The sequence below is a fragment of the Carettochelys insculpta genome, chromosome 3, assembly GCF_033958435.1.
Source record: "Carettochelys insculpta isolate YL-2023 chromosome 3, ASM3395843v1, whole genome shotgun sequence".
Classification (NCBI taxonomy): Eukaryota; Metazoa; Chordata; order Testudines; family Carettochelyidae; genus Carettochelys; species Carettochelys insculpta.
Window position 1 is genome coordinate 74369744 of NC_134139.1, and position 14997 is coordinate 74384740.

Consider the following 14997-nt stretch of genomic DNA (forward strand, 5'->3'; position numbering starts at 1 on the left):
CAGACAACGCTATAGCGTGCTGTACCCAGGGGCCGAGCACAGCACTGCAGACCACGGTGCTGGGTACTCAAACAGAAGAGATTGAACCCTTTGGGCTGGTGATCCCGGAGGGCATGGGCTGTTGTCCTCATCCTCCCCAGACAAGGTGTTAGTGGGTCCTCAGCATCCCCTGTAATGGAGGATGGAAGGGTGTACCAGCCGTTACTCAGAAGGGTGGCACAGAGCCTGGCGTACAGGCAGAAGAGGATAGGGATGAAACAGACCTAGTCACAGACATTTTGTCAGCATCTGGACCTATTAGGGTAGCATTGCCCACTTTTAAGACAATTGCCAACACGGCAAAGACAGCGTGGCAGACCCTGGCCTCAGCCCTGCCCACGGCCAGGAAGAATGAACGTCGGTACTTTGTTTTGGTCTAGGGTAGTGAACGCCTGTTCACCCACACTCCTCCTGACTCTCTGGTGGTAGATATGGCTAACGACAGCGAGAGACAGGGATTTCAGGGCCCTTCCCCTAAAAACAGAGACCAAATGACTGGGCCTGTATGGTAGGAAAGTTTATTCTAGAGGTGGCCTTCAGTTAAGGATAGCTAACCAGCAGGCCCTGGTTAGCAGATACGCTTGTTATACAGCCAGCTCCCTCGGTCACTTTGCAGAACTCAGCCCGTCAGAGAGCAAGACTGAGTCTAATGCTATGGTGGAGGAGCAGAGAATCCTATCCAGAGCAGTGCTGTAGGCTGCACTAGATGTGGCCACCAGGGTCATGGCATGTGGTATAGCCATTCGAAGAGGGGCGTGGCTACAGGTCTTGAGGCTCCCCTCTGAGGTGCAACAATCTATACAGGACCTTCCCTTCAAGGGGCCCTCCCCGTTTTCTGAGAAAACAGATAAGAGACTTCACAGTATGAAGGACTCAAGGGCCACCCTATGTTTGCTGGGTGTAGACACCGGTGACACAGAGAAGGTGCTTTACCCTGAGACCCCAGTTCAGGCACATCCCACAACAACATCGGGACAGTAGCAGGAGAAGGGGCCACTCCAATGGGAGATGTCGGGCCAACAGACCCAGGACCAGAGTCATCAAAAACCCCCACTGCGGTCTAAACAACAGTTTTGATGGGGCGGTCGGGAGCGACATGCTGGCCGCCTCCTCAGTTCCACCTCAACTTTTATTTTCATCCTCCCTGTTCCTGTTCTACTGTGCACAGTGCAACATAACATCGGACTAGTGGGTCCTTCACACAGTAGAAAAGGGATTGGCCATCCAGTTTTCTTCTTACCCCCCTTCCCACCCTCCCTGCCTGTCCCTTGTCAGGGACCCCCTCACAAGACGTTACCTCCTGCCTAAGTAAAGTCCCCCTTACAAAGGGGAGCTATAGAGGAAGTGCCACGAAACTTCTGGGGGCAGGGGTTTTATTCCCGTTATTTCCTAATCCCGAAAGCAAAAGGGGGATTGCAGCCAATCCTGGACCTGTGAAACCTAAACAAAATTGTGAGGGCAAAATAAGGTTTCTTATGATATCCCTGGGCTTAACTAGCCCGATGCTGGAACGAGGGGACTGGTTTGCCACTCTCGACTTACAGGACATGTATTTCCACATAGCAATCTATCCACCTCACAGGAGGTTCCTCCCGGTTTGTGCTAGGGAAGGATATTATCAGTTCACAGTCCTTCCGTTTGGCCTTTCCTTGGCCCCTAGGGTCTTCACCAAATGAATGTCAGTAGTGGCAGCCTTCCTACACAGATGAGGGGTGCCCCTCCTTCCCCACCTGGACAACTGGCTGATCTGGGGTCAGTCGCAGCCCCAGGTAGAGCCACACGTGCAGCTGATGTGACAGACATTCAACAAACTAGGCCTCATAGTAAATGAGGCAAAGTCAGTGCTAGCCTCAGCACAGGTTGTGGAATTTGTGGACGCCCGATTGGGATGCAGGGCAAGCCAGGGCCGTCTTGCATCCTCAGACTAATCAGGTTCCTAACCACAATGGCCAGAGGATGCCTCAGGCTCCTGGGTCACATGGCAGCATGCACATTTGTAGTCCAGCAGGCCAGGTTGCGAATGCCCCCCTTCCAGCTGTGGCTTGCCTCAGCACACAGGCCTGTCAGGGACAATATGGACAAGTTAGTGACAGTCCCTCCACGAGTGCTAGTGGAACTACACTGGTGGTTGGGTGCTCGGTCGGTCTGCATGGGAGTGCCCTTCAATCCCCCTCAGCCCTCCCTCTGCCTAGTCACAGATGCTTCAGACTTGGGCTGGGGAGTGCGCTTGGGGGACCACCAGACCCAGGCCCTATGGAGCAAGAATGACGCTTAGCTCCACATAAACATGCGGGAGCTTGGAGCTGTTCGGCCGGCATGCAAGGTGTTTCAGAGCTATCTAAAGGGGCAGTGTGTTGCAGTCAGCACAGACAATACCACAGCAATGTATTATATAAATAAACACGGGCATTTCCCCCCTGCTCCATGTCTTGAGGCCCTTGCGCTCTGGAACTTCTGCATCCAGTACCAGATTCTTCTGAAAGTGTTCTACCTACCAGACCTCCCTAGTGGACCATCTCAGAGGGTCTTTTGTGGACCATGAGTGGTCGTTACATACAGAAGTACTGAATTTAATTTTCCAGAATTGGGGATGTCCCCAGGTAGATCTCTTTGCCACCCATCTCAACGCAAAATGCCAGACATTCTGCTCTTACCAAAACTGAAGCCCAGGCTCTTGGGCAGATGCCTTCAGCATTCGCTGGTTGGGCCCTCTGCTGTATGCCTTCTCTCCGATACCATGTATTCTAGACTATTTGCTGTCATTGAGCCAGGAAGGGCTGTCACTATCCTCTCAGAAATGGCTGCTAAATGCACTTTCAGCCTTTCACCCAGGCCTGGGATGTCATCCAGCTTCTCAGGCCCTGTGGTGAAAAGGTTCATGAAGAGAATGGAAAGGGTGTGCCAGTGTGGGACCCTAATTTTGGTATTGTCTAAACTTATGCCCCCGCCTCTCCCGCTGCGAATCCCTCACTGCCTGCTCCCTTTTATTCCTCAGTTACAAGACAGCATTCTTGGTGGCCGTTACCTTGGCCAGAAGGGTGTCAGAGCTCAGGGTCCTAACGGTGGGCCTGCTTTATACGGTGTTCCACAAGGATAAGGTCAGGCTCAGACCCCACCCGGCTTTCCTGCTGAAGGTGGTGTCCCCCTTCCACATTAACCAAGACATCACCCTACCAGTGTTCTGTCTGAAGCCTCATGCGTCCTCTAGGGAGCAGAGTTTACATTACTTGGATGTTCGGAGGGCACTGGCCTTCTATATGGATAGGTCTAGATCCTTCCAAAAGTCTCAACAGTTGTTTGTTGCAGTGGCAGATAGGATGAAGAGACTCCTAGTCTCCTCTCAGCGGATCTCCTCCTGGATAGTGGCCTGTATCCGGGAGCACTACAAATGAGTGGGGGGTCCCCCCACCCCAATCTGAGCACATTCTACCAGTGCACATGCATCGTCTATGGCATACTTGGCCAGGGTCCTTATCCAGGATATCTGCAGGGTGGCAACTTGGTCCTCCATTCACACATTTTCAGTGCATTACACCTTGACACAGCATGTACAGGAAGATGCTGTGGTGGGCAGGGCTGTCCTGCACTCTGTTCAGGGCTCCAACCCCACCTCCTAGACACTGGCTTGCATTCACCCATCTTGGAATGCACTTGAGCAATCACTTGAAGAATAAAAGACAGTTACCTGTTCTGTAACTGGTGTTCTTGGAGATGTGTTGCTCATGTCCATTCTAAAACCCTCCTACCTTCCCCACTGTTGGAGTAGTTGGCAAGAAGGAACTGCCTGACCAATCTGATTAGCTTCTATGACAAGGTAACAAGCTCTGTGGACATGGGGAAGTCAGTGGACGTGATATACCTTGACGTCAGCAAGGCTTTTGATACGGTCTCCCACAACATTCTTGTCCATAAGTTAAGGAAATATGGATTGGATCCTTGTACTATACGATGGATAGAAAGCTGGCTTGGTGGTCGGGCCCAACGGCTAGTGGTCAGTGGCTCAATATCTGGATCATGGTCTGTTTCAAGCGAAGTACCGCAAGGCTGGGTTCTGGGGCCAATGTTAGTCAACATCTTTATTAATGACCTGGATGAGGGACTGGATTGCACCCTCAGCAAATTTGCAGATGACACAAAACTAGGGGGAGAGAGAATCCAGAGGGACCTGGATAAATTGGAGAACTGGGCCAAAAGAAATCTGATGTGTCTCAATAAGGAAAAGTGTGGAGTCCTGCACCTGGGGCGGAAGAATCCCAAACATTGTTACAGGCTGGGGACCGACTGGCTCAGCAGCAGTACGATGGAAAGGGACCTAGGGGTTATGGTGGATGAAAGGATGGGTATGAATAAACAGTGTGCCCTTGTAAACAAGAAAGCTAACGGCATATTGGGGTGCATTAGGAGGAGCATTTCAAGCAGATCTAGAAAAGTAGTTATTCCTCTTTATTCGGCACTGGTGAGGCTACATCTGGTAGATTGTGTCCAGTTTTGGGCCCTCCGGTATAAAAAGGATGTGGATTTACTGGAGCAGGTTCAGCAAAGGGCAACAAAAATGATTGAGGGTCTGGAGCACAAGACCTATGAGGATAGGCTGAGGGATTTGGGCTTGTTTAGTTTACAGAAGAGAAGACTTAGGGGAGATTTAATAGCAGCCTGCAACTTCCTGAAGGGGAGCTCTAAAAAGGAGGGTGAGAAACTGTTCTCAGTGGTGTCAAATGGCAGAACAAGGAGTAATGGTCAGAAGTTGAAGAGGGAGAGGTGTGGGTTAGATATTAGGAAAAACTTCTTTACCAGGCGGATGTTGAAGCATGGGAATGCGTTGCCTAGAGAGGTGGTGGATTCTCCATCCCTTGAGGTTTTTAAGTTGCGGCTGGACAAGGTCCTGGCTGGGATGACTTAGTGGGGTTGATCCTGCTCAAAGCAGGGGGCTGGACTAGATGACCCCCTGAGGTCCCTTCCAGCCCTATGATTCTGTGAGTGGGGTGCAGGTTGGGCAGTGCATATATGGGGCACTGCACTGACACTAGGACTACTGACCAGGGCAAAAAGCTTCTGGCAACTGGGCATGCGCCCACACTCACCCAAATTGGAATGGATGTGAGCAACACATCTCGAAGAACACCAGTTACAGAACAGGTAACTGTCTTTTTTTTATTTTTGGAAATGGCTTGACCTGGTAGGTACATAGTGGCTACATCTATGCTACAGCAATGTTTCGAAAGAAGCCCTTCTGGAAAATCTCTTCTGAGCGCTCTTCTTTCGAAAGAGTATGTCCACACGCAAAAAAGCAGATCTAAAGAGTGATCTGCTCTTTCAAAAGAGTGTTCATGCACCCCTGTTCTTTTGAAAGAACAGGTCAGGGATCAAAAACTGAGGCCCCTTGTGGACTGCCCTTTTGGGGGGAAAAAAGGGTCTGTGGAATGTCTACATGTTTTCTTTTGAAAGAAGCTTTAGAAAGTGGGTGTTCTTCCTGAAACAGGAAAGGAAGAGCAATTTCTAAAAGAGTTCTGCATTGTTTCGCTTAATTTTGAAAGAATACTTTGTTCTTATGATGGTCACTATTTCCTAGCGGTCCTGTTACAGTTACCTCGTGGACCAGATCCTGCACTCCACTCATACCTAAATCAAGAGTTGCCTCCCCCGGGTAGGTTGCTGTACCAGCTGCTCCTAGAAGCAATCATTTAAAGGTATCAAAAAATTTTATCTCCACCTATCACCTCAGGACAATATGGGGAGATAAAATTTCTTGATACCTTTAAATGATTTGCTTCTTGGAGCAGCTAGTATGGAACCAACCCCGGGGGAAGCAACTCTTGGTTTAGTTCTGAGTGGAGTACAGGATCTGGTCCACAAGGTAACTGTAACAGAACCGCTAGGAAATAGTGACCATAATATTTAACATTCCTGAGGTGGGAAGAACATCTCAGTAGTCCAACACTGTGTGGCCCTAATTTCAGAAAGGAGAACTATGCAAAAATGAGAAGGTTAGACAAATTAAAAAGGTACAGTGACTAAAGTAAAATCCCTGCAAGCTGTATGGAAAGTTTTCAAAGACATCATAATGAAGGTTCAATTTAAATTTATACCCCAAATTAAAAACAGAGACCCAACAAAGAGCCACCGTGGCTTAACCATGTAAAAAAAGCAGTGAAAGATAAGCATCTTTTAAAAAAGGGGAAGTCAAATCCTAGTGAGGAAAATAGAAAGGAGCATAAACACTGCCAAATTAAATGTAAAAACGCAATAAGAAAAGCCAAAAAGGAGTTTGAGGAACAGCTAGCCAAAAGCACAAAAAGCAATACCAGAATGTTTAAATGGATGCATCTGGTGAAGCGGGTGTTCGCCCATGAAAGCTTATGCTCCAAAATATCTGTTAGCCTATAAGGTCCCACAGGACTTCTTGTTGTTCTCAAAGGTACAGACTAATACGGCTACCTATCTGATACTTGTCAAAATGTTTAAGTACGTCAGAAGTAGGAAGCCTGCTAAATAACCAGTGGGGCCCATAGGCTGCCAGGATACAAAAGGGGCACTCAAAGATGAGTCGTCACAGAGAAACTTAATGATTTCTTTGCTTCGGGCTTCACAACTGAAGATGTTAGGGAGATCCCCAAACCTGAGCCATCCTTTGTAGGTGACAAATCTGAGGAATTGTCCAAGATAGAGGTGTCAGAGGAGGTTTTGGAAGAGATTGATTACCTTAACAGTAACCATTCACCAGGACCAGATGGCATTCATCCAACAGTTCTGAAAACTCAAATGTGAAACTGTAAAACTGTTAACTGTGGCTTGTAACTTAAAATCAGCTTCTGTACCCAATGACTGGAAGATAGCTAATGTAATGCCAATATTTCAAAAAGGCTCTAGAGGTGATCCCAGCAATTAAACCAGGAAGTCTAACATCTGTGCCAGGCAAATTAGTTGAAATCATAGTCAAAAATTGTCAGACATGTAGAACAATTTGTTGGGCGAAAGCCAGCATGGTTTCTGTAATGGGAAATCGTGTTTTACTAATCTGTTAGAGTTCTTTGAAGGGGTCAACAAACGTGGATAAAGGGGGTCCAGTAGATATGGTGTACTTGGATTTCCAGAATGCCTTTCACGAGGTCCCTCACCAAAGGCTCTTATGTAAATTAAGTTGATGTGGGGTAAAAAGGAAGATCCTTTCATGGACTGAGAACTAGATGAAAGGCAGGAAACAGAGAGTAGGAATAAATGGTAAATTTTCAGAATGGAGAGGGGTAACTAGTAGTGTTCCCCAAGGGTCAGTCCTAGGACCAATCCTATTCAACTTATTCATGAATGATCTGGAGAAAGGAGTGAACTATCGGGTGGCAAAGTTTACAGATGACACTAAACTGTTCCAGACAGTTAAGACCAAAGCAAACTGTGAAGAACTTCAAAAGGATCTCACCATACTGAGTGATTGGGCAACAAAATGGCAAATGAAATTTTATGTGGATAAATGTAAAGTAATGGACATTCAGAAAAAAATAATCCCAGCTATACATACAGTATAATGGGGGCTAATTTAGCTACAGCTAATCAGAAAAGAACTCTTGGAGTCAGCCTGGATAGTTCTCCGAAAACATCCACACAATGTGCAGCAGCAGTCAAAAAAACAAACAGGATGTTAGGAATCATTTAAAAAAGGGATAGAAAAGACAACTCAATATCATATTGCCCTTATATAAAACCATGGTATGCCCACATCTTGAATACCATGTACAGATATGGTCTCATCTCGAAAAAGATATACTGGCATTAGAAAAGGTTTAGAGAAGGGCAACTAAAATGGTTAGGGGTTTGGAACAAGTCCCCCGTGAAGAGAGATTAAAAGGCTAGGACTTTTCAGCTTAGAAAAGAGGAGACTGGGGGCGGGGCGGGATATGATAGAGGTATAAAACTGAGTGGTATGGAGAACGTGAACAAGGAAAAATCATTTACTTGTTCTCATATCAAAACTAGAGGACCCCAAATGAAATTAATGGGCAGCAGGCTTAAAACAAAAATAAGTTCTTTTTCATACAGCATGCAGTCAACCTGTGGAACTCCTTGCCAGAAGAAGCTGTGAAGGCTTAGACTATAACAGGGTTTAAAAAAGAGCTAAATAAATTCATGGAGGTTAGGTCCATTGTGGCTGTTAGCCAGGATGGGTAAGGAATGGTGTCCCTAGCCTCTGTTTGTCAGAAGCTGGAGACTGATGGCTGTTCTTATGTTGTGTGTAGACTCTCCACTGGATCTCTTGAAACATCTTTCAAAAGAACTTGCTAGTGTAAACGCAGCCAGCAAGTACAAACAGATCAATAAAACGTTCAAAAAAATTTGCTTTTCTTTCTCTGAAATGTATCTCTTGCTGAAAATTAAGTAGAGGAATTTTTAAATGTGTAATCTCGTTTAATTTTATTTGTCCAAACTTACAGCTGTTGAACATGCTGTTGACCACTGTGTGATGGGCACACACAACTGTGATATTGCTCAGCGTGCCCAATGCATATATGCTGGTGGCTCTTCTTACATCTGTACGTGCCGAGAGGGTTTCTCTGGAAATGGACACGCCTGTGTGGGTGCGGAATGCTATTTATTTATATAGTACAGTATTGCTGATTTATTATGTGCTAGTGAACCGTTTGATTTTTAAACCACTTATTTCTGACTTTTTTTCAAATAGAAAGTGCCTTGTTTGATAGCTCTCCTGAAACACAGAAATACAACCTTTGTGTTTACCCCTTCACTTTAAAAAGTAAAGTCACTCTTAAATATTCATAACCCAGAACTTTCGAGAGAGATTCATTACAGACATGGTTGATTTAAACAGCGTGGCTCTCATGGGAGAATTGCAGTAATCTTAAATACAGGTTGCATCTCCCCTGTCCAGCACCCTTGGACCTGGCTGGTCCCAAAAAAGGGAATTTGTTGGACTAGGGAGATCCCCTGCTGCCCCTCCCTGCCACCAGTTCTGCTTCCACCTCCCCGCTAGTTCCCCTGCCTCCAGGCACCTCCCCACCCCCACCCAAAATCTCCAGTCTTAATTGCCCTCTTACTGCCGCCCTGGCCCAGCTGTCATCAACCCTGGCTACTTCTGGGCTGATGCTGGCCCTCCCCTAGCCCTGAAAGAGGCCTGGCCCTGCAGACGCAGACTCTAGCCCAATGGCCCTAGGAACGGATACCAGCTCCAGCCCTCTGGATGCTGTAGGACTGGCTCCAGACTCGGACCTATGGACACCAGCCTGGGTTCACAAGCCATGCAGAGCCATCAGTTCCCCTGTCACTGGTTTGTTGCCCAGCAAGGTTTCCAGCTACTAGCCCTCCTCCCACTCGCCTCCCCGCCTGGGGCGCTCTGGTCCAGGAACATCCGTAGTTCTGCCAGAAAGTGGATGTTGCCAGACCAGAGAATCCTGGTTTTGGGAGGTCCAACATGTAGTTATTTAGTTTTTGGTCACTTAAGCAATACAGATCAGATCCTCAGTTGGGGTAAATCAGTGTAGAGTAATGCCAGTTTATACCACCTGACAATGTGGCCCACCGTGCCTGTTATGCTGAATTTGTAATACAGCTTAAACCTCCCTAACTGGTCTTCCTTAGTCTGGCAAGCAACCCTAGTCTGGCATCATCCACAACTTAGCAGATGGTCGCAGGAGCATTTGCTGGTAAAAATTGGTGGGCTGGTGCCAGGTGCATTGTGGAACCAGGGAAGAGCTGGATGGCAGAGGGGCCGGCAGCCAGGAGTAGAGCCAGCAGCCAGGAGTGGAGCCCTGACCACCCTCAGGAACAACCAGGAATGGAACCCTGACGCCCCAAGGACAGCAGCTGTGTCCCAGGAGTCCTGGCTAGTGGAGGGGAGTCCCAGCATACCCAGAGAACAGAGCCCTGGCACCCTTGGGGAGGAGATGGTGCCCCAGAGGCCAGTAGCTGGGAGCTGAGGGACTGGAATTGACCTCTCCTAGTCTGGCAAATTCCCTGATTTAGGACAGGTCAGGTCCTGAGGGTGCCAGACCAGGAGGTTCAACCTGTAATGACATGCTTTTTTCTTTAATCATTGAGTGGACAACATTATAGTGGTGGCTTCCTGTATTTATATTCATTTGAACCTTTGCCAGTCACATCCTAACCATTTCATAGGTTCCACCAATCTGCATATCTATTGCTTCAGAAATCCAGATTTGTTTTTAATATGAGTTGGTAACTGAGTTAGTCAACAGTCAATGATGGTTTTTCTTGGAATTTTCTGTATACGTTTTCAATGTTTCACCTTTAGAAATCAAATCCTAACTTGTGTATGGGGGGGGTAAATCTTTTCAAAAGTACTGAAGTGGCTTACGAGCTGAAGTTTCATTGAAAGTCAGAGGAATTTAGGCTTCTAGGTGTTCTCATTTTTTGAAAGTAGCTTTCAGCTCTTAAGCCACTTTTGCACCATACAGGAATCCAAAATAAAAATGGTGATCTATAAGTTATTCCATGGCACGAAAAATTACCTGGCCTGATCTTCTGTTTTACAGATGTAGATGAATGTCAACAGAGCCGCTGTCATCCAGATGCTTTCTGCTACAACACTCCTGGGTCCTTCAGTTGCCAGTGTAAGGCAGGTTATCGTGGAAATGGTTTCCAGTGTGTGTTAGGAGGTAAAGTTTCCCAGTTTTTCAATTTGGGACCAGAAAATAAAGCTCAGGAGTCAGAGGATAATTTTTTAACCTATTTCCTTGCTAGCACACTCTCTTCTGTTTCTAGAATCTTCCTCTTTTTTTACTATTTTCCTCCTTTTAAGTGCACTAAGTTAGCAAATATAGCTATTAATCTGTTATGCATTTAACAAAATTGTAGCCTTAATATTTTTTGTAATCAGTGGCTAGTGTCCAGACGTTCTGAAACTGCCAAGTGTATTAGGGCCTGACTGTCTAATGGTCAAATGACTAGAGTGATATTGTAGTTGGTTGATTAATACATATGTGTAGACACAAGGCCAATTAAGCGCCAAACTGGTAATTTACTCATATAAACCTAGTAATGGTGTGTTCAAATTCAGTCATGCCTTGCATTCACATTAGGGTTTCATCTCTGTCACCTGTAGTTTTGAAAATAAAACCCTAATAGTAATGATTCAGTAGTTTTTTTTATATAAAGGAGTCCACCTACATATTTCTCCCCGACCCTCCATCCTGTCATGGATTGCATATTTAAAATTGACTGTCCCAATTGGTCTTAAAGGCTCTTGGAGTCTGGTCCCACATCTTTCCCTTGATTTCAAGTGGCTATCTGAGGCATTTAATTGTATTATCTCAACTGATGCAATGGGGTGGAGAGGAAAGAGGAGCAGCATTCATTGCTCTTAGAGTAAACTAGGCATGAGCTAAGTGATTTTTAGTCCTTATTTGACATAATGGGGGTGCATATAGGTGAGCCATCTGTCTGAACAAAACAAAATGTACTCGCTCTCTCCTTTAGTTACTTAACCAGATGTTTTCAGCTACTAGAACGATTCCTGTTCTTATGAGGCATTTGTGGGTAATCTGCTGTACCCGCCCCCCCCCCCCCCCTTTTTTTTTTTTTTTTTTTTTTTTTTTTTAAATCTCCCCCCGCACTGTGACAAAGTCCTGAGCAGCTCCTCATAGGTCCCGTGCTTCAGGGTGGTTAAGATAATGCCTCAGAGGCTTGCTGTGCCCCTTTGTGCTCTGCCTCTATGGGTTCCCCAAGGGCAGGACACAGCCTACTGAGCTGTACTCATCATAGGCACAGTCATAAATGGGGGAGTTCCCACATGGACTTTGGGGCTTCTCCTGAGCTGTTCCAAGGTGCTGGGGGCAGGGGGGAGCCCAGTCCCTTCCTACTTGATCCGGGTTCTGGTCCCGGGGCAGCTGCTGCTGGAGGGGCTGCCTCCCTCAGATGAGAGGGCGACAGCTTCCTCCCTCGGCCAGTTCCCCAGTCTCTTTCCCCAGTCTCTTTTTCCTGTAGCTCTAGCAGGGCCTTTCCTCCTCCACTCTCCTTACCTGAGGGGAAGCCTTTTCAGGGGCTCCACAAGCCTTGATTTGTTGCAGGTGCTTGATTGGCTCCAGGTGTTGGTTAACTTTGTGCTCCTTGCTGGGCCTTAGTCCCTGGGGAACATAAAAGCACAGACCCAGCTGTGCACGTATGTGCCCTTCACTAGGCTACTGTACTCTGTGCGGTGGGTTGCTGGTGTGTGGAGCAGTTACTCTTTCCTTCTTCCCCCGCTTCCTGAGGTAGCTCTTGGACCTGCTCTGAGGGTGGTGGGGCGGCGGGGGGACTTGTGCTGACCTGCCCTTGGGCAGGGGAGGGGCAGCCCCCCTTCTCCATCTTCACGGGGGTTTGCTGGCCCCTTCACCTTTCTTGCAGGGCTGGAGTTCCATCTTTGCAGCTGCTGCTTTTCTTTGCTGCAGAGGAAGTAGAGGGCTGCTTTGGGGCAGTGGTTGGGCTTCCATCCACAGCTTGCTGTGGAGAGGTGAGTTTGGGTGAGCGGGTGACTCTGTACAGAGCCCTTTCCACCAGGGCTCCCAGAGGGTGGCTATACAATGAGGGTAGGGGGTGGTCCACCACCTCCATTGCTGCTCCGCCCGCCCCCCCCCCCCCAGCCTCAGACTTGGCCACTGCTGGGGCCTTTCCATCTAGGCTCACCACTTGCCCCCACCTCCTCTGCTCTGGTGGACTCTGCAGCAGCTGCTGTGGGCCTGTTCCTCAGGTGCCTGTGGGCACACCTGTCCCTTTGTAGCCCCTTCCCCTTGCTGCCTACCCCTCCTTTTGCTTTGTCCCTTTCCCATGTGTCCACGGGCCCCCCATCTCCATTTTTTGCTTTGTTTGTTGCCTGAGGTCCCCCCACTTCCTTAGTCACCTCCCTCACTGCTTCTCTTCTCCACATATTTCTTTAGTTCCCCTCATCTCCCCAGTGCAGCAGCAGGAGCCGGTCTTACCATGCGGTGCTGGGAGCTGTGGCTTTTTCTTGTGTTTCTCCCCTCCTTTCCTCCAGTCTCCACTCTACCCCTAGCTGGTCAGTCCCACAGCCTGGTGAGTGGGGGAAGGGTAGCCTTTCCTTTCCCCTGCTCTCCTCTCCTTACCCCCTCATCCTTCCCCTTTTTCTTTCTGTTAACTACCCTCATAGCCTGTTACATGCTCCTGCTGTCCCCTCCCAATGGCTAATGTCCCTGTCAGGGGGTTGTCTTGTGACACCCCCAACCTCCCTTCCTCCTCCGCTGTGGTGGGTCCACCTTAGGCTGCCAGGTCTTCTGCCCCTGTGGTGGCCAGAAGCACAGGGTGGGCTCCGAGGCCCCTGCCACACCTGCCGTGGTACCATCTGCCAGTTCCACCCCTAAAACAGCCCCCCAGAAGGGCAGGAGGGGCCAGGGGATCAAAAAGGGCAAGAGCCCCGCTCGGAAGGTGAAACCTCCAGTGGCAAAGGCTGCCAACCCTGCTGCAGCTCCCCCTGCTTCATGCTCCCCTGTTCCTTCCACTGACCCTGGGCGCCCTATCTCCCTGGCCCCTGGGTCGTATGCCCAGGCGGCTGCTGCCTCTCACTCCACTCCGTCCGCCTCTGGGAGTACCATCCCCAGTGGCTGCAGCCCCTTCCCCACCCTCACCAGGAGGCATAGAGTGTGATGTCTCCTTGGTGTCGGCCTCACTCCATGTAGAGATCTATGTGTGGGTGATGGCATGAGTGGTGGGACCTGCGGCGGTGGTGGCAGCCTCCAGGATGTTTGGGAAGATAGTATTTTTCCCGGTGTTGGAGGCCACCACCCAGCAGATGGTGGAGAGGGGGCCACGTAGTAGGGGTGTCCACATGCCCATCAAGCCACTGGAGGAACTGGGCGTAGGGGTGGTGTTTTCCTCCGTCCCTCCCTACCTCCCCAGTGCCACCCTTCTGCCTTTCCTAACCATGCTGGGGTGGCCTCTGTCAGTCCTGAGTCCCCTCCCTTTGGGCTCTAAGGACCCCACCCTCTGCCATGTCCTCTCCTTCCACTGGCAGGTGCGGGTCCAACTGCTGCTGGCAGCACTTGGTGGGATTGCCCCGGAGGGGGCTTGTCTGGTGCCCCATCAAGGGGCTCAGTACCGGGTCTACTATACCTTAGGGAGGGCCCAGTGCTTCATTTGCCATGTGGCAGGGCACGTCCGAAGGGACTGGCCCGGCCTGGAGAGGAGCCTGGGATCCCCAATACCTGGCAGGTCATTGGCCGTGCCACTGCTGGTGGACCTATCGCTATAGACCCTGGGGCTGCCCCTCCTTCTCCTTCTGCAGGGATACCACCACTGTGTGGGGGTCAGAGGGTGCCCCCGCACTCAACTGGAACGCGTGTGCGGGTGCCAACGCCCCAGCAGGCACTACAGCTGGGCCTGTGGAGCAGAGGGTGGTGGGTCCTGCAACAGGACTTGGACAGGGCCCACCCTGGGGGCGGCGGGGGTGTTGTGGTCCTCCCTTCCCTCGCTGTCCCATCCTCCTCCTCCTTTCCCCTCTCAACACTGTCCTTGTCCCCTGGGCCCTCTGTCACCCAGCCGGCCTCATCAGAGGGCTGGGAGCTTGTACAGGGGAGGCGGAAGGAGCGTGGTGAGCGTGCGAGGCATTCCACGCCATCTGAAGATGGGGAGGATGTGCCAGGCAAGGCCTGAGGGGAAGTATCAGCCCTGACTCCCCGCTGGACCCCAGGCTACTGACCAACAGCCGGAGGTGGCTAAGGATGCCCTCCCTTCCGCCTCGTAATCTCAGCCCACAGAGGCCACAATGTGCAATCCATTCGAGCCCGCTTCATGTTCAGAGGCGGCTGCTGCTCCAGCTACTACTGAGGGGAGCCCGAGAGGCAGGCACCAGCCTCTCCTTCCTCTCCCAGGAGGTCGAGGCCCTGGGTCTCATCCTGGCTGCCTCAGTTGTGGACTCCCTGTTCTGGAGTGCTGCAAGCTTGTGCCCAGCCACTCCTTCTATTCCCCTTTTCTCTGGCTTCCTCCGACACTTCACTGCTCCCA

At 49.6% G+C, this 14997-nt stretch overlaps 1 protein-coding gene across 1 annotated transcript in view; it reads left to right on the forward strand.

Moving 5' to 3' along the window:
• NID1 (nidogen 1) overlaps window positions 1-14997 on the forward strand; it is a 127346-nt gene that overhangs the window by 45779 nt on the left and 66570 nt on the right. Inside the window, exons 11-12 of the mRNA XM_074990127.1 lie at window positions 8463-8606; window positions 10539-10661. Coding sequence (XP_074846228.1) covers window positions 8463-8606; window positions 10539-10661 — 267 coding nt within the window. The remainder of the gene's footprint in view (window positions 1-8462; window positions 8607-10538; window positions 10662-14997) is intronic.